This window comes from Rattus norvegicus, chromosome 17 (genome assembly GCF_036323735.1).
Source record: "Rattus norvegicus strain BN/NHsdMcwi chromosome 17, GRCr8, whole genome shotgun sequence".
Taxonomy (NCBI): domain Eukaryota; kingdom Metazoa; phylum Chordata; class Mammalia; order Rodentia; family Muridae; genus Rattus; species Rattus norvegicus.
This window is the reverse complement of record NC_086035.1, coordinates 35,263,901-35,280,585: the sequence shown is the minus strand read 5'-3', so window position 1 is coordinate 35,280,585 and position 16,685 is coordinate 35,263,901. Positions and strand designations below refer to the sequence as shown.

General features: G+C 41.9%; 1 protein-coding gene across 9 annotated transcripts in view; it reads right to left on the bottom strand.

Moving 5' to 3' along the window:
• The window catches only part of Cdkal1 (CDK5 regulatory subunit associated protein 1-like 1), a 552,607-nt gene that overhangs the window by 199,242 nt on the left and 336,680 nt on the right, over nt 1-16,685 (bottom strand). For 7 of the 9 annotated variants that reach the window (XM_063276598.1, XM_063276594.1, XM_063276597.1 and 4 more), the window contains 1 exon segment: nt 4,651-4,796. In XM_063276598.1, the coding sequence (XP_063132668.1) occupies nt 4,651-4,796 (146 nt within the window). 9 annotated transcript variants of the gene reach the window in all.

The following is a 16,685-nucleotide window of genomic DNA, read 5'->3' as shown; positions in this document are numbered from 1 at the left end:
TGTGACAATTTCTCTTAAGCAGACTAGAAGGAACTGAGAAGCCAAATCAATAGACAACACACTCATTTATTTACAAATGAACTGAGCTTGTGTTTACAACATCTTATGGTATTAAAACACAGGACACAAAAATTTACCCAGCATGCATTTCTCCAATTGTGAATGGAGCACACACTGCAAAAAAAAAAAAAAAAAAGTCAACGCGTTTTTCTACTGATACTTGTTCCAATAAAATATTTAGTGTGCTAAAAATTTTTAACAAGACAACAAAAAGAAGGGAGAACACCATTTTGTACAGCAAAATGACAAATATAAGCTAGCAAACAAGATGTTGGGACAACAAAATAGTAGCCTAGTGAGAGACATCAGAAACAGCATAATCCAGGAAAGCCAGAGAGCACTTCTGAAGACATGATATCAGGGGAGCTTCTTCCGAGAGCACCCCTACATCTGGAAACGCACCGGGAGACAACATAACCATTGAATCCTTGCTAAGCTGGTCTTTTATTCTTTCTTATTCAGGTTAGTTTATTTCCCTCCTGCTTTTGAGATAGGGTCTCATTCTGGAATCTAGGCTGGTCTTGAAACTGTGGCAATCGCCCTCACACACACTGAGATTATAGGCATAAGTTACTATAAGCAACCACCACTTTTATTTCTAAGCCATTAGGAACAACACTAGATGAAACAAGATGGAAAAAAAAAACCACACACAAATTTAAATGCTTCATCCTTTTTTTTCTACCGTGTTCTAGTAATGAACACTTGGGTAACCCACCCTAATGATAGGAAAGAAAGATAATCCAGAATGTGGATGGGTTAGCATGATTCTTTCTAAGAGTCTGGAATGGAGAAAAAATACACCTGGCATTCTTTATAACAGGCCCCAAAGTCAAAGAATCCTATTAACAGTTACATAACATAGTGAAATATCATCATCACCACCACCATCATCATTATCACCACCACCACCATCATCACCACCACCACCACCACCACCACCACCACCACCATCATCACCACCATCATCACCACCACCACCACCACCACCACCATCAACAAGAACAAGAAACCCAAACTTCCTCAAATTGGGGAAAATACAAAATTGCACAGGGAAAAAAAAGTAATGACTTATATTTTTAAAATCTCAGGAATATACTATGAAGTGAAATGTAGGTGTTCTTACTAAAATACGAAAACAAACTTTCTAAAAAGTTGTGTTTATTGCTTTGTTCAACAGTTCTCTTCCATATTCCTACAAGGTCCACTCTGTGTTTCAAGAAACAATCAATTCACTTAAATCAAAGTGTCTGCTGGGTTCATACATCTGAATAGACTTCAAGTCATAGGACTCTCTGCTTGTGGCCAGCTGTTTTAAATGAGCATGTTAAGTAATTTAGACACTGGGTTTTTTTTTTTTTTTTTTTGCAAAGGCTGCATGATTTAATAAATTCCCATATGCCTCAACATGTGCCAAGCCTACCCAGTTATCTTCAGTGCAGCTGCTGTTACGATAATAGCGGCCAACTTTCAAACAACTGAGGAGAATAATGAATACGCCAAGAGCTGGCTCTCAGGTAAACTTAGATTGCTCCCAGCTAAAATGTAGGCCATTTTCAACTGTAAAAGAAAATTAATTAAAAAGAGTTCACCTCCACTGTGTGAGAAACAGGGCCCAATAAAGCCCTTTGCACTTGTAGCTTCAAAGCCTGTTTCTGGTAAACTCGTTATATTGGTGTATTCCAAACTTAATGCTAGAGGTTGTGGTAAAGGCCAGCTTCATGAGGAGACAGATTGGGAAATGCCTCATTCCCTCATTCACAACACAAAGATCTGAGAGGCTCACAAGGTTGAATGAAGAAGTAGGTGTCGTCCAGTCCTTAAAGACTCATTACAAAAGCCTCCAAAGATGTTAGGGGAAATGAGATCTACAGGGGACGAAACACACAAATCTACATGCCTGGAGTTGTCAAATAATACTTAATCAATAAAAAATAAGGGAAAGAAAGCAAGAAAAAGTTAAAAATACACCAAGCACACCAGTTTCTATCAGGATGATTTAGTGATCAACAGCAGGACACAAATCAGAATGTGTGAACCTTTCTAAGAATGACAGTGCCACACTGAACATTAATAAATACCAGACAAAATAATATTGTCAGTCTCAGAGTAACTTGGGGACTTCAGTATTCCTAAAATATGTGTAAACTTATCTTGCATAAAGATATGCAGTTTTTAGTGGGGTAAGACTAGCAACCAGTATAATATTCCATCTATTTCCAACTGCCCATAATAACAATATTATTTACTAGATGGATGAGGTTCCTTAAAGGGGTTTGACAAGTTGTCTTCACGAGAGAACAGAGCTCCTATGTGTTGCCTTCATGAACGGAGATGGGCTACTTCGCCCTAGTCTTATGGTTCTGATGAATTTTCTAAGACCATGCAAGGAGTGTTTCATTCAGTGAGAATGATTTTGTAGAGTACCCGAGGTTTTCTCAGTACTCACGCTGGCTTTGACTCAGTTTCCCACTGTACTCTACCTATTACCTAACTGAGAACTTCAACTATACAGGTTTACTTCTGTCCTTGCTGTATGGGGACAATGCTTAGTCAAATTTAAACTCACTTGTAGTTGCAGACTGGCTACCACCATACTTCATACTCCCATAGAAACTGAGATTATGAAATTAAGCACATGTGTGGATGGAGTATATTCTCCAGGCATCCTTAGTACCTAGATTTGCCAAGGATCTCTGGGGTCTATGATGCTGGAAACACTAAAGGACCCTATTAGAGCTCTTGGTTTTAAGATCTCTAGCTAGTCAGATTAGCCTTAGGAAAGTACGTAAATGCCACAGATACCTGAGACTACAAGGGAAAGTCTCAGAATTTATTTTGTGAAAAATGGCAAAGAATGACTTTCTAACGTCTTAATGGGACTCATATCTGACCTTTATACAGCTCATGGAGGCTACTGAAAATCTTCAAGATGAAACACATTCAACAGATCTGTCTTCAGAGCAACACAAAAGGCCAGAACTTGCTAGGGCACTGTTGCCCAGTTTGGTTACCAGAGTAATTCCCACAAACAACGGGGTCACTACTTGCACAGCCCAGGTAGAGCAGAGGTGTTGAGGCCTTAGTCTCATTCCAGCAGAGGAGCCCACAAAAAGTACATGAAGGGGATTCCGGTCTATTCTGTACAGAGGATGTTTGCCTATACTAGCAAAATAGCATATAATGTGCACAAAATATGCATACTCTTTTTTTTTGCCACTGCAACGTGAAATGTAGGAAATTTCACAGGAATTATAATTAGCTTGGTATTTGGGAAATCTTCTCCAGTATCACAGTGTTTGTAAGGATTTTACTACATGAGACAAGTTTACCTACAAAAGCAAATGGCATAAAAACCCACGTTCTTTATCTTGGGCCAGATCTACTCAAGGTCTAGGAGTATAGGAGATAGAAAGGCTTTTCGATGATTCTGTGTTACTTTGAAGGCTGCATACGCTTAATGCTACAATTATGCAATCCTGGAATAAATATACTTCCTATTCCTGATGTGATTATTTGAATAATTAGCCATATTTGTTTGAATGTACCCTAAATGTCTTTATTCTCGGTGATTAGAATAATCAAGGCCTGCCTAGAGGTGGAAAAAAATTGAAAGACATGTTAAGAAAGATGGGAAGAGGAAAAGGGAGAAGATGGGAAAGAGTGTATGCCATAGAAATTAGTGAGCAATTAACGATGGAAAAAATAATTGCTTACAATTTGTATAAAGCAATCATACCCATGTAGGACAGTGGCATGGCGCAAGAGCACATAATTACAAATAACGAAATGGAAACAACAGCAGTGGGGGTAAAACATCAATTATAGGCAGTAGAGAGGACCACAGCACAAATGTGCCAAGAGAAATGACACATTCCCAGAGGTGATGGTGGTGCCCTAGATTTGAGGAGGGTCTAGGTGACCGTGGCCCCACCTCTGTTTCCTGCCTGGTCTAATCACAGAATGCATTTCATGTTTGGAAGAGAGATTCTGAAGGACATAATTATGGACTGCAAGTGTTTTTCTGTGGAAACAAAATTATCATTCATGTCTGCGATTGTGTAAATATGCCTTAATTTTGGTCAACAGCAATGTGAACTGGAGAAAATAGAATCTTCCTGCCTCGCTGTCAACTGCAAGTTAACTATAGGGAGCAGTGTGTACGAGCAAAGGCATTCCAGAAGCTGTGAAAACCCTAGTCAGGGGAAACTGATCCACTCTGCGGTGACAGACTTGGTCCCTTCCTCCATGTTAAAGCCAGCTCACAACTTACAAAGGCCACATGAAAGGAGATGTAAAGGGTACAGAAGGGAAGGCAGTTGTTAGGAACAGGTCAGGTATGAAAATAATCACAATTGGGACTGCCTCAGGAAGGCGGGCAAGCTTACACAAATCACCAGAACACTGTGCACTCATGGAAGGGGAGACGGAACCACATCAAGGGCCCCAAGGAAACTAGAGGCTCTGAGAGCTTCCGGAGCCTCGCCCTCTGCCAGGGACCTTGACTGTGAAGAGCCTAAGTGCTCCTCCACCATACACCTCAGGAAGGAGGAACAAAAGGGCTATTTCCCCAAGTGACAGCAGACTTACTTCTCCTTGAGAAAATCCACAACTCTTTTGAAGTCGGCCACGCAGTACTCTCTCTTCATGTCCATGAGCACACTGTCAGAGGCAGACTGCACCGGGATGTGGAGAAAAGCGTAGACTCTGGGGTGGTTGAGGATTTTTGCCATTTCCTGAGAGACGACAGGAGACACAATCATCATTTTAACAAAGCTGAGGCAGCGCTTTCCTTCAGAACTACACATGTAAGGGCTGGGGAAGAAACACTCAAAAAATGGCCTGCTCCTCATGACACTTAAGGCAGCTTCTGTGGGCCCTGTTCCAAGGTGACAGTGGGTGTCTCGTGTAACTGTCAGAGGCTTCCAGGGAGGATTACTTACTCTTCACTGTCTCTTGCACAGTCAAGAAAAAAAAAAAGTGAAATCAGATAGAGCCAAAGAAAAGGTATTTTTGAGGGCTTCAAAATTAACTAGCATTCCTTTCTTACAAAGAAGTTTTGTATTTACTTGGTGAGATCTCATGACTTTGTCTACTTGAATACAGAAAAATTTCATATTGAAGTTCAAAGTGTACGTTTTGAATACCGAAGATAAAGAGTATCCAGAGTTCTTTCTTTCCTTTAAAAAAGTTTTTGTTTTTTAAATTCAGTTTAGTTACTGATAATAAGTTTCAAGTATTTACAATGGGAAAGTCACATGGCCAGGTAGGAAAGAGAGCCAGCCTCCTGCTGTATGCTGAGAGTAAAAGGCAGGCAGAGTTCAAAAGCCAGGAAGAGGTGGACAGGAAGGATGAAGTGAAAGAGACGAAGGGAGTCTGTGCCGCTCTTCACCAGCATGTGCAGTGGGGGCTGCTTCTCCCAGGAGAGAACAGTGGGGCACCTTTCAGGGTTTTCATTCTTCCCGGTTTCCTTTCTAGTCTTAGAAGAGGTTTAAACCAGGCTTGCATAATTTGTTTCCCTCAGGTTTGCTTTCTCTACATTTGCAGCATACACAGTCCCCCTTCCTCACCCTTTTCTCTTCATCCTTCCTCCCACACCTCGGTTCATCCTTACAACAATGTTCTGAAGGATCTCATGGGGTCAAACAAACAGCTAACGCCTCGAAGTGGCCTTTCAGTCACTCTCAACTCCGTCGCACACACACCAGTCCTGCTCCTTGCTACCTATTTCCTTCCCCTGGCTGAACATTAGCGATCTCGCCAAAGCACAAGCAGAGAGTGAACTCCAATGAGCCACCTTCTGAGTGGAAGTGTAGCTAAGTCCCTTTCACCACAAAGTGCATATTACCAAACAAAACTAGTCACAGCTACCCTTGCTGTGCGGGGTCTCTCCTAGGAATTAGGAAGTTCACACGCCTGGCTGGGGACAGACTGCCAAGAGCTGGAGTTTCTAATGAGGTAACGAATTAGCCAGATGCAGCGCCATGGTCTTTGGGACCACAACTTACTTGCTCTGCAGTGAAAATGTTGGTCCTCAGCTATGATTCCCACCTTTCTGGCTTCTCCATACCAGAAGACCTAGATACCCAATGTTTGAGAGAAAGATCCTTAAGATCTTTTTTCCTCAAAGGTTTAGCTATTCTTGGACACATCTACTGTGGTGAGAAGAAAAGTATTGGAACACACATACGGTTGGAAAATGTAGTTACTTTCGCAGTTTCTGTTTCTGGAATTCCGCATCTGTGGAATGGGGATGGGAATAACACCCCTTCACAGAGCCACTGGGCTCGTGTTAAAAGGCAGTAAATAATCAGATATGCTTCAACAGTGAGACCACTACACATAAAGGGAAAATACAACACATAGAGCCCTACAATGGGATCTAAGGCTGTTCCACCAGGACAGAAGAAATGCATTTCCTAAAAGCACATGGCTATGAGGAGGGCACAGCTCTGGGCATGACTTGGTCCTAGAACATGTGCCATATTAGAGAAGAGTCATCAGAAAGGCAGTAGAAAGGTGGCGGCTTGTTTCATCTTCCCTTCCCAAATAAGCTTCTCTGTTTGATGCTACACACTTCACAGATTTGGGATGTTAGGCACTGGGGCACAAAATCAAAACAGACAGACGCCCCTCCATTAAAGCCGGTGTTTCATGAACTGGGGAAGCACCACACTGACGGAAGAGCTTGCCTACAACACACGAAGCCCTGGGTTCCAGCCCCAACACCACATAAAACCAGGCGAGATGGTTCAGGCCTATAATTCAGCATTCCAGAGGCGGAGGCCAGAGGTTCTAAGTCCAAGGCCATCCTCAGATACACGGTAATACCAAGGTCATTTGTGAGCCACAGGACATTCCAAAAAGATTCTTAACAATGCCTGTGTTCGGCCACTTCACAAGAGTCCCCAACAACACAGATTAGTGCAACCGCATTTTCTGTTTTTCTTCTAGTTCCCCCGAACCGCCTTTGGTGCTCTTGATGAAGGACAACCTGTGTTTCTTCCCTTTTCAAACACTTCCTTCATTCCGGTCTCTCAGCATTCAGACCCCAGTGCTATCGAGGTGGTCTGATAGTTCTGTCTGGAAGGGATGCAAGAAATCCAAGACTGAAAGCTACACGAGGATAGGGGTTACCTCTGCTCTTGTCTACGTATGCCAACAAGGTTCCTATGACACTAATGATCCTTAGAGACTGAAATATAGAGCATACGCTGCCGAGATGGTAACTGTGCTGGCTCCGACACTGACAACCTCAGATCTTAGTTCAAGTCCTTGAAAATCAGACTGTGGAAAGCAGCAGCTAAGTCTCTACAGATCTGCTCTGATCTACACACGCATGCGCACACACACACACACACACACACACACACACACGCACACACAATCTAATACCAACATATACACAGTTTGCATTTCCAAATAGCTATTTTATGGACACACATATTTTATGAATATATCACAAACACATATATGGACAGCATATATTAATAGAATGTGATGTTTAGAAGCATGCTTGCATAATAATGAAATTAAAAAAGAAAATATCTACATTCAGTGGGAGATGTAATTTGATTAGTATTGAATCAGTTTGACAAAAGCAGATCCACAGGCATCAGCTTGCTTTAATTTTTGGAATGAGAGAAAGTATACATGAATGTGTACAAAATTTAAACCCAAGATTGCAAATCTGCCCCTAGAGGTTCAGATCTTAACCATAACATACAACCCAATGGAAGGAATCTGCAGCCCATTCATTGTGCTGAGGCTCAATGCTGAGGGAAACTCATAGCCCAGACATGGGGCCTCAGTTCACCAATGGAACTTTCAGTCCAGTGCATACAGCTTGAATTTACCAAAGACCAATGGAGAATTTTGTTCTGGTGTAGTTCTCTGTGTAGCTGGGGAAGAGTTTACACAGAGGCACAGAAATATGAGGGGTATAGTTACACACACACACACACACACACACACACACACACACACACAGAGCATACATATATGAATGCCTTTGTGCTTTGAAGAGCTCGGGTAGCAAACAATGTAAAAATACTATTTCAACATGAGTTCATTTATAATTTAAGAGTTGATATGCCAAGGCTGATCACAATAAGAAGGCAACTATTTGACAAGGTGGGAGTGAAGAATGGCTAACCAGATCAATAAGCCAGTGTTTCTGTCTCGTGCTGTTATATGGGGCTGTCTTCTTAGACAATGGAAATTATATCCATGTTTATTATTTATTTCTGAACTTAAAATATCAAGGAAAAGCAATATGCTGAATGCAAAAGGTTCAAACTTAACAGGCAATCTATTGATTTTTGTTACCCTGCAGTCACCAGTGGGTGCCTGGTTTGAATATCTATACCACACACTCATGTATGAGTGTGCAAATAAGACACGAGCTGGAAAGATGGCTCAGCAGTTAAGAGCGCATATTTCTTTCCCACGGGATCTAAGTTCAGGTCCAGTTCCCTGTTCTGAACTGCCCTGCATGTGCACTTGTGTGCATGGAACACACCTAGATATACCATTACAAATGAAATAAATCTCTAAAGAAAGGTGTAAGGCTAGATATGTATGAGAAAGCATGGCGTGCATCCTTCTGTGTCTGCATCGCCACACTCTTACCTCATTTCCATCCACTTCCTTGCAAGTTCAATAATTTCATTTTCCTTTACAGCTGAATAAAATTCCACTGTGTATAAATGCCACATTTTATTATCTATTCATCAGCTGATACACATCTATGCTGTTTCTATAACCTAGCTATTGTGAGTAGAGCAGAAATGAACCTGTTGTTTTACTGTGGTGATATTTACATTAGTCATTTTCATTATGCATACAGTTCAGTGTCATCAAGTATAGCCACAAAGTCATACAACTGTCACATGCCATCTATCGCCTCTAAAACTAAAGCTGAGCACATTGAAGATCAACCCTGCATTTCCTTCTCCCTGGGCTCTGGGAAACACCTTTGTCCTTTGGGTCTATGACTCTGAGGACTCCAGGCATTCCATATACATAGAAGCACACAGTCTGTGACTGCTGTTAGCAAATTTTATTTTGCAGAATCTTCCAATGTTCCTTTCTGTAGCAATTTACATATTTGCCTTTTCTCGCTTTTAGGTGGCTGATGGCTCTATTGCCATGTCAGAGGACATCGTACAGATTCCAGGCACACTTTTTCCTACCCTGCAATTATACCACATATTCTCATACCCAAAGGCTATAAATGCAAATAGCATTTTATTTCTCTATTTCCTTGATCTCTAAATTATATCCCAATCAAGTATCAAAATGTTTAAAGGCAAAGTTACAATATATTTGATCATAAAAACAAGTGGCCATGCAACCTGTTTACATGATTCTTTCCAGTGAGCACTGTGACAATTGCAAGAGAATATACAAAAGAGCAGTGCCCCAGTGCTAAATGAAGCCATTCCGGAGTCACCTTCAACACTGGCAAAGTCATGCGCACCCCCATAGAAGAGAACCTGGAACATATTTCATCCATGGCTTCATTAATACCATCAGAGCAGCATTGAGTCAATCAGCAGAGCCCACATTTCCTCTCAGCAAGTGAGCAATCAATCACCATAATAGCATCAGAAAGTGAACAGGGGCAATCCCCAGTCTCAGTGTCCCAAATGGAAAGGACTGGATATTGTGAATGGATTCTAATTTATATATGAACTATAGCTTCATTGAAACAGGATGTTGGATTTTACACTACAAAGAGTTAATGTTTTCAGAATTTGCGCTAAAATAGGTTGTGGAAAAATGTCTGTTCTAATTAGCTTCTACAGAAACACTCGAAGACCTCGGCACATCTTCTTCATCTTCCTGCATTTCAGTGTCAGGGCGGAGACCACACTGTACATTATAAAGATAAAAATACACATCTCCATACTAATGCCAAAGGCTAAAAGCTGAAGATGCATGCATGCGCGTGTGCGCACGCACACACACACACACACACACACACACACACACACACACACACAGAGAGACATTCATTTTCACCCCATACCATCAGTGTTTACAATATGTTCAAGTTACTTCTCTGCTCTCTTAAGAAATCTAAAGTAGGATAGAGGTAGGGAAATGCGGTGGTGGGTCTGAGAAAAACTAGAAGAATAGTCAAAAATCAATTTTAAAGTCTCAGAGACTAAAAATGTTACCTTAAAAATGAAATCAAAAGTAAGTTCTAGCATCCCGACTATGCCAATGGTTGCATAAATCTATGTATATTAAAAAAACCACGTGGCTGAACAAAAATCATCAGCTAATTTCACAAATAAAATAACAAGCCTAACAGAAAAACGTGTTTTTATTCAAACACTCTATATGACACAACAGATAATACTTCTAAGAAAGAATAATCCTCTTGTAATTTTCCTTTCCGTAGTTTTGAAAAGATCAAGGCAATGAAACACACCATAAACAAATCAATAACTGTTCAGTTTAATGGGTAAAGGGAAAGCCAGTTACATTCAGCATTTAGCTGAGACAGCTCGATTGGCTTCTATTAAACATTACATAAATAATTAAGGAATCTAATGCAAAGGCACAAGCTAAAGATTTATATTAAAATATTTACATCGTTTATCTCTTGTCTGATTATCCAATTTAATACCTTGGGTAACATCTATTTTACACTTTAGGCAAAGCACGCACTTTGGTCTAGTAACTTAGCTACATCAGTTACAAGTTATGGAAATGCTGAGGTTAAACAAAGACTCATTTAACATCAGATACATTCCAGGATCAGCCCATCGGACAGTGATGCTCTCTGCATTTCAGAAATGGGCACACTGGTGCCCCGATTGTACTAAGTGCTCTACAGAAAAGCTCCTGGCAATGCAAGTCCTTCCGACACCTCTAAACAGAAGTCCTGCTGCTTTGGCAGTGGCTGTGTTCCTACTGGTCAAATATTTCAGGAGAGATCCCTGACTTGCAAATGAAATAAGGACAGAAACTCCAGTGGACGGTGGAAACTCTATGCTTGGTTTCAGTCTCAGTTCTGAGGTAGAATAACTTAGGTGCAGTAGGGGAGTGTGGTGGTGTGTGTACGGTTCAGAGGAGTTGGCTATCTGGAAGGGCAAGTGTATCACTGTTCATGGCAGTACAAGGAAGGATGGAGTTTTTGTTTTCACTAGCATGTACTAACCATACATGATGACAGGCTGCGTTATGACATCTGTGTGTTCAGATGCATGCTATCTACTATCCCACTACCCTCTCTTGTTCCTACCTTGGCTTAGCCCTCCCAATGGTCTACTGCCTCTTTTCAAATATAAAATAAAAAAATACCAGCTCTGTTCAGTTGGCTGCAAAAGTTTTCACACCATGGAATATTCAATCTTGGATGATAAATAAAACATTTTCTAATTAAACTACCAGAAGAAATGTTCAAGTAAAATACAAGTGGAGGCCACAGTTTACGAATTCAAAGTCAGCCATCTTTAAATGACCCTAAAGTCATGCTGGTCCCTTCTAAAACATTGCAATGCTAAACACAAAAGTCTAACCTAGGATTAATTCATAATTCAGTAAAACTAAGAAAACTGGGTATGATAAATCCACTTAAGACATTTCTTCCCTTAAAAATCATCATAGACAATTTCTTTCTTTTAAAACAATATATAAGAAACTCAGAGATTTATTTTGGGCAAGCATACCTCAGTGTGTTAAAATACAAAGCTATGCTTCCTATAAAGCAGTCCATGGATATTGCAGGCCAGTTCTTTTGCTCTAACATTACTCTTATATTATCTGGGCCCCAGTCTGACGGCGCTGCCCTAGAGTACCAGCACTTGGGAGGCTGGGATCTCAAGTCCAAGCCAGTCTGGGCAACACAGTGTGAATCGTTATGAAAACTGTGATTTAAAAATACAGCTGGAGGAATGCAATAGTTAATCTATTCATTATCGTAGTGAATACATTGATTGCTTGATTTCTTTAATCAAAATAATTCTAAAGAGGATTGTCCTATTCATAGTGGATTTGTAGATCACTGTGGTTAAATCTGCTACACTGTTAAGGAAAATAAAAGACACATCAATCAGACAATTAGTGCATGTAACAGTGGAAAGGCCCCCTAACAGTTAAGTAATTTCTCTGTTACAAATGTAACACATTTTTACATTAAAAATCTAGGAAAATTGAAAAACAGAAGAAAATTAATAACTGCCACCTCCCCTGGGGGGAGGAGTTCATACTCTATAAGACTGGCTGGTCTTCACCTTGGATCTTCTTGCCTCCAAGGGCTAAAGTCCAGGTCTGGTGTATTCCTGCATGCCTTTAATCCCATATAGGTAGAGGCAGGTAGATGCCTGTGAGTTTGAAGCCGTCCTGGTCTACACAGTCAGTGCTAGCACTGCCAGAGCTACCTAGTGAAACTCTGTCTCAAAACCAAAGAGTCAATCCAATTGGACCTGCCAATCACTCAAACAGATAAATTTACCCAGGAACGCTCTCTTCTAGATAAGGAAGTAGGGTGTTACTTAGTGGTAGAGCATGCACAGTCCAAACTCCAGTCCTCTGTAAACACACCTACAGACACAGGCATAAACACATATTCAACTTAAAATATACGTCAATACAATGTCTTATCGGGTGGCAAGTTGTGAAAGGTACCCTGATTCCTGGACAAGACAGGTCAAATCCCTGAGGACCCTAAAAGGGACAGCAGGAGCATTCCCAGTCTCCCAGTTCAGGATGTCACTAGCCACAGCCCCCCACAAACCCCTGTCGAGAGGTTTGAGAACGACCAAGTCACATAGAGCAATAACCCTAACCCTAACCCTAACCCTAACCCTAACCCTAACCCTAGCCCCTCCTCCACAGGTGAGGACGTGACCACAGGTTACATAGGCTCAAGACAGATCAGTTATAGAAACAGGACCACGCCCCCAAATATGTATATGAGGTCTGGCCCATCCAAAAAATTGTATTTAAGGGTCGTGTTCAGAATTAAAGGTGTGCAAGAATTACCCCGTCATCTGAGAGCTTCTGTCATAAGAGCTGTAACACCATCTCTTGGGGAAGAGATATACTCTCAGAAAATCGCCACCAGAAGCCCATTTGCACCCCTCGCTGGCTAGTATGTCTCCTGCTGGCTAAGCCTGGCCTGAAACAGAGGCAGAACAACACCTGCCTGAGTCCTCCTTTCTCCAGGACCCATAAACCTAGTCGGACCAGAGATCTCTGTGAAAACCTTCTGCATGGAGGCCCATAGTCTCTGACTATTCTCTATGTTACCACTAACAAAGCTGTCCTTTGCAGTGGGCCAGTACCCTCACACCTGAGGATGCCTCTTGCTATAATGTTATAAATGTTCTGCCTACTATCTGTACTACTCTGTGTCATCTGAACTCATGTGACTGAGATTGCAAGGTCTGGGAAGCAGAAGAAAGGCAAGAGAAATCCCAGCAACATTATCCCTGTACCCCAAGGTATTTCCTGTGGAATAGTCAAGAAAAAAAATCACACACAAGTATTAATAATGAATGTCTGGGGAACAGAGGGAGGGCTCGGTGGTTAAGAGCACTTTACTCTTGCAGAGGTCTCAGATTGCCCTTACCCTCTTCAGGCTTCCATGGGCAGTAGGCACATATATGGCACATAGATATATATCCAGCCAGACACACATATACATGATATACCAAAGGGAACCAGGATGGAAACAAGCCATGAATTTGTTGCTTATTTGTGAAGACAGGGTCTTGCTGTGTAGCAACTGGGATTGAAAGCACTGCATAGAAAGAAACAGTGTGCCTGTGTGCTGTCTCCTCCTCCTAAGGAGAACCAGGCTTTATCCAAGGTACTGTACCTCCTTATGACCCAAAGCTCCGTCTGCCAGAATCCAGATAAGCTGTCCCTTATTAGGATGTTAGGATCAGGAAAAACTTTCGCCACATGGACCCTTAGGGATACATATACCCTATGGACTTAAAGCACAAATCAGTAAACCAGCATGTATTTCCACAAAGCTGACGAGGAACATGCACTCTGCCTTTTGCACAGCACTTCAATCTGGTCCAACCGCCCTCCTCCATCAGTGCTTTCCCTGGAACTGAAGTAAAGAGGAGCTGAGTCAGCACTGAGTCTATGAACACTGTGTCAGGGTATTTTCTGCGATTCTAATCTGCTTCTCTTTAAGCACAGCAAGCTCCACTGATAGAGATCAGGAGGCTGCTTGAGAACATTAAGTTGATTCCTTACAATAAATCAAGTTGTGCCTCTCTCTCCCTCTCCCTCTCCCTCTCCCTCTCCCTCTCCCTCTCCCTCTCCCTCTCCCTCTCCCTCTCCCTCTCCCTCTCCCTCTCCCTCTCCCTCTCCCTCTCCCTTTTGTGTCTGTGTACCAGAACTTGTGGGATGTTTGCTTTAACTCTCCATCTTGTGTTAGGAGACGAGATCTCTCAGTGAACCTGTAGTTCATCATCTGGGTCAGACTGGTTGGCCAGAAAACTTTGACTTCCCTGGTCCACTGCACCCAGGAACAACAGCCCCCCCCCCCCAAAAAAAAAACCCAAAAGCCTTTGTAATGGCAATGGCACACAAGAAACCATGAAGCTATAGAGCAAGTTTGGGCTCTCAGAATGATGACGGCATAGCACCTGTTGGGAGGTAATGCACCAAGAAATTGTCAGAGATTCTTATTGGTCTAGAGAACAGTGGAAACTCCTTATGCTGGTGTCTCCCAGCTAGACTGGGTCTGTCCACGGTCACCTCCTGCTGCTGCTTCTGTCACATTGCCCATCCTCTTTCAAGCACATTGCACCCCTTTCGCAACAAAAGAGATCCATTGCCTTTCCAAAATATCCTGTAGACTATTCACGTCTTTTATAGATGGTGCCTCTGCCTAGACTACAACTGCCCAGGCATCAATAGTTCCTCCTCCTGTGGCTTCTCACTACACAAGGTACAGATCACTTACATTCCTTCTCTTCCTTCAAAGCAGTGACCACTGTGTGTTATTTCCTATGTAGCTGCCCTTCTCAGCAATCCCCCTGCCACCTCATTGCCAACACTTGTGATGACTGACCTGCCATGACCATCAGCAGCACTGTTTCTAAGACTGGGCAACCCAGGCAGCACTCTCAGTATTCACAGACACACAAGTTATAGTTTGACTCTTGGCAGGTATTAATCAACTGTAGAGGGATAGTTCCTTCTAAAATTTCTGCAATATCAAATAAGAGTTTATACTACTATTTTATGACATTACCTAAGAATAACATAATTATTTATAAATATAAAACACTAATTATGAATACCGCCAAATTTCAGGAGTTTACAAATATCTTTTGAAAAGAAAGGAACAAGGAGCTCACTTAACAGGACAGCTCAGGGAAGAGCAGTGGCCACTTGCACACTGTGCCCTAAGCCTTTCTTAAACATCATGCCCAACAGAGATTCTCTAACCAAACAAAACTCAAACCACATCACACTCATTAACCATATCAGTTTTGTGCCATTTCACGTTTTATGCCTCTAAAATATTAAGGAATCAATAATTTAATTCATTTGTTTTCCCCAAACACTGAAATATGCAACCCGAGGAACCTCCATTTAAAGAGAACACAGCCTGCTTCATCACTCAATAACAAAACCTTGACCTCTTAGGAGACCCTGTATTTCTCAGTGCAGCTCACCTTTGTAGTGCATGCCTGGTTCCTGCTCCACATGGCCTGTTTGCAGACTGGACATTGCTATATATGGCCACACTACTCCCCCTGGAGTAGTATGGCCTCTATTTATGCACCATTATCTGGCTGACGTGTCTGTCATACCGCAGTTCAGATGGGAAGTAGAATGGTGGCGATAGGAAGTCCCCTCGCCCCCAGAACCAGCTTGCAGTCCCTGTTCCTATAATAAGACATTCACCGAGGATGTCAGGAAGCACCACAGCCACTGGTGAGGCTCGATCAGAAGAGCCCCAGAGCCACAGGCTGGAGGTGTCTCTCCAACAGACTGCAGACTTCCATGGGAAGCAGAGCCTTGGCAATGCACTGTGTTCTTGAAAATCTATTTCTGTGAAAAGCAGCGAAGCACCAGCTGCATCCGTGTCACTATACAAAACCACGAGTGGCCAGGAAAGCTTTCACTTCCTTTTGAAAAACAAATAGCATTTTGGGATAATATAGCCTGGGGCATCAATTTTAGATCGACTTTTATAACTTTGAGCCCTTATTTGGTATATAGAATACAATGATTCTAAGCTACACAGTCCACTTCAAAGGACAAATGGAAGTGGTAACTACTACCAAATGAATCCCATGTGTTCACTGTAGTCTATCATGTGACTCCTTAGTTGTCAGAGTGAAACCAAAGGCCTGAAGGCAACAGAGTCAATCAGGAATAGACTGGAATCTCTCAAACTGTGAGACAAAAGGAATATTGGTCTCAGAATAAGTTTGCCCGGTCCTTGTTAGAGTGACAGACAACAAAGACAAACAAACCTTCTTGAGAGATGCTCCTGATGCAGTTAATGATTGCAGAGTTTAAGAACTTAAAAGAAAGCACATTCCACAAACGATGAAGAGATTGCTTTATATAGGAAAAGGTGGGAAATTCTATCATACATGTCTGCTCTTACATTTGTAGGGCATTCCACA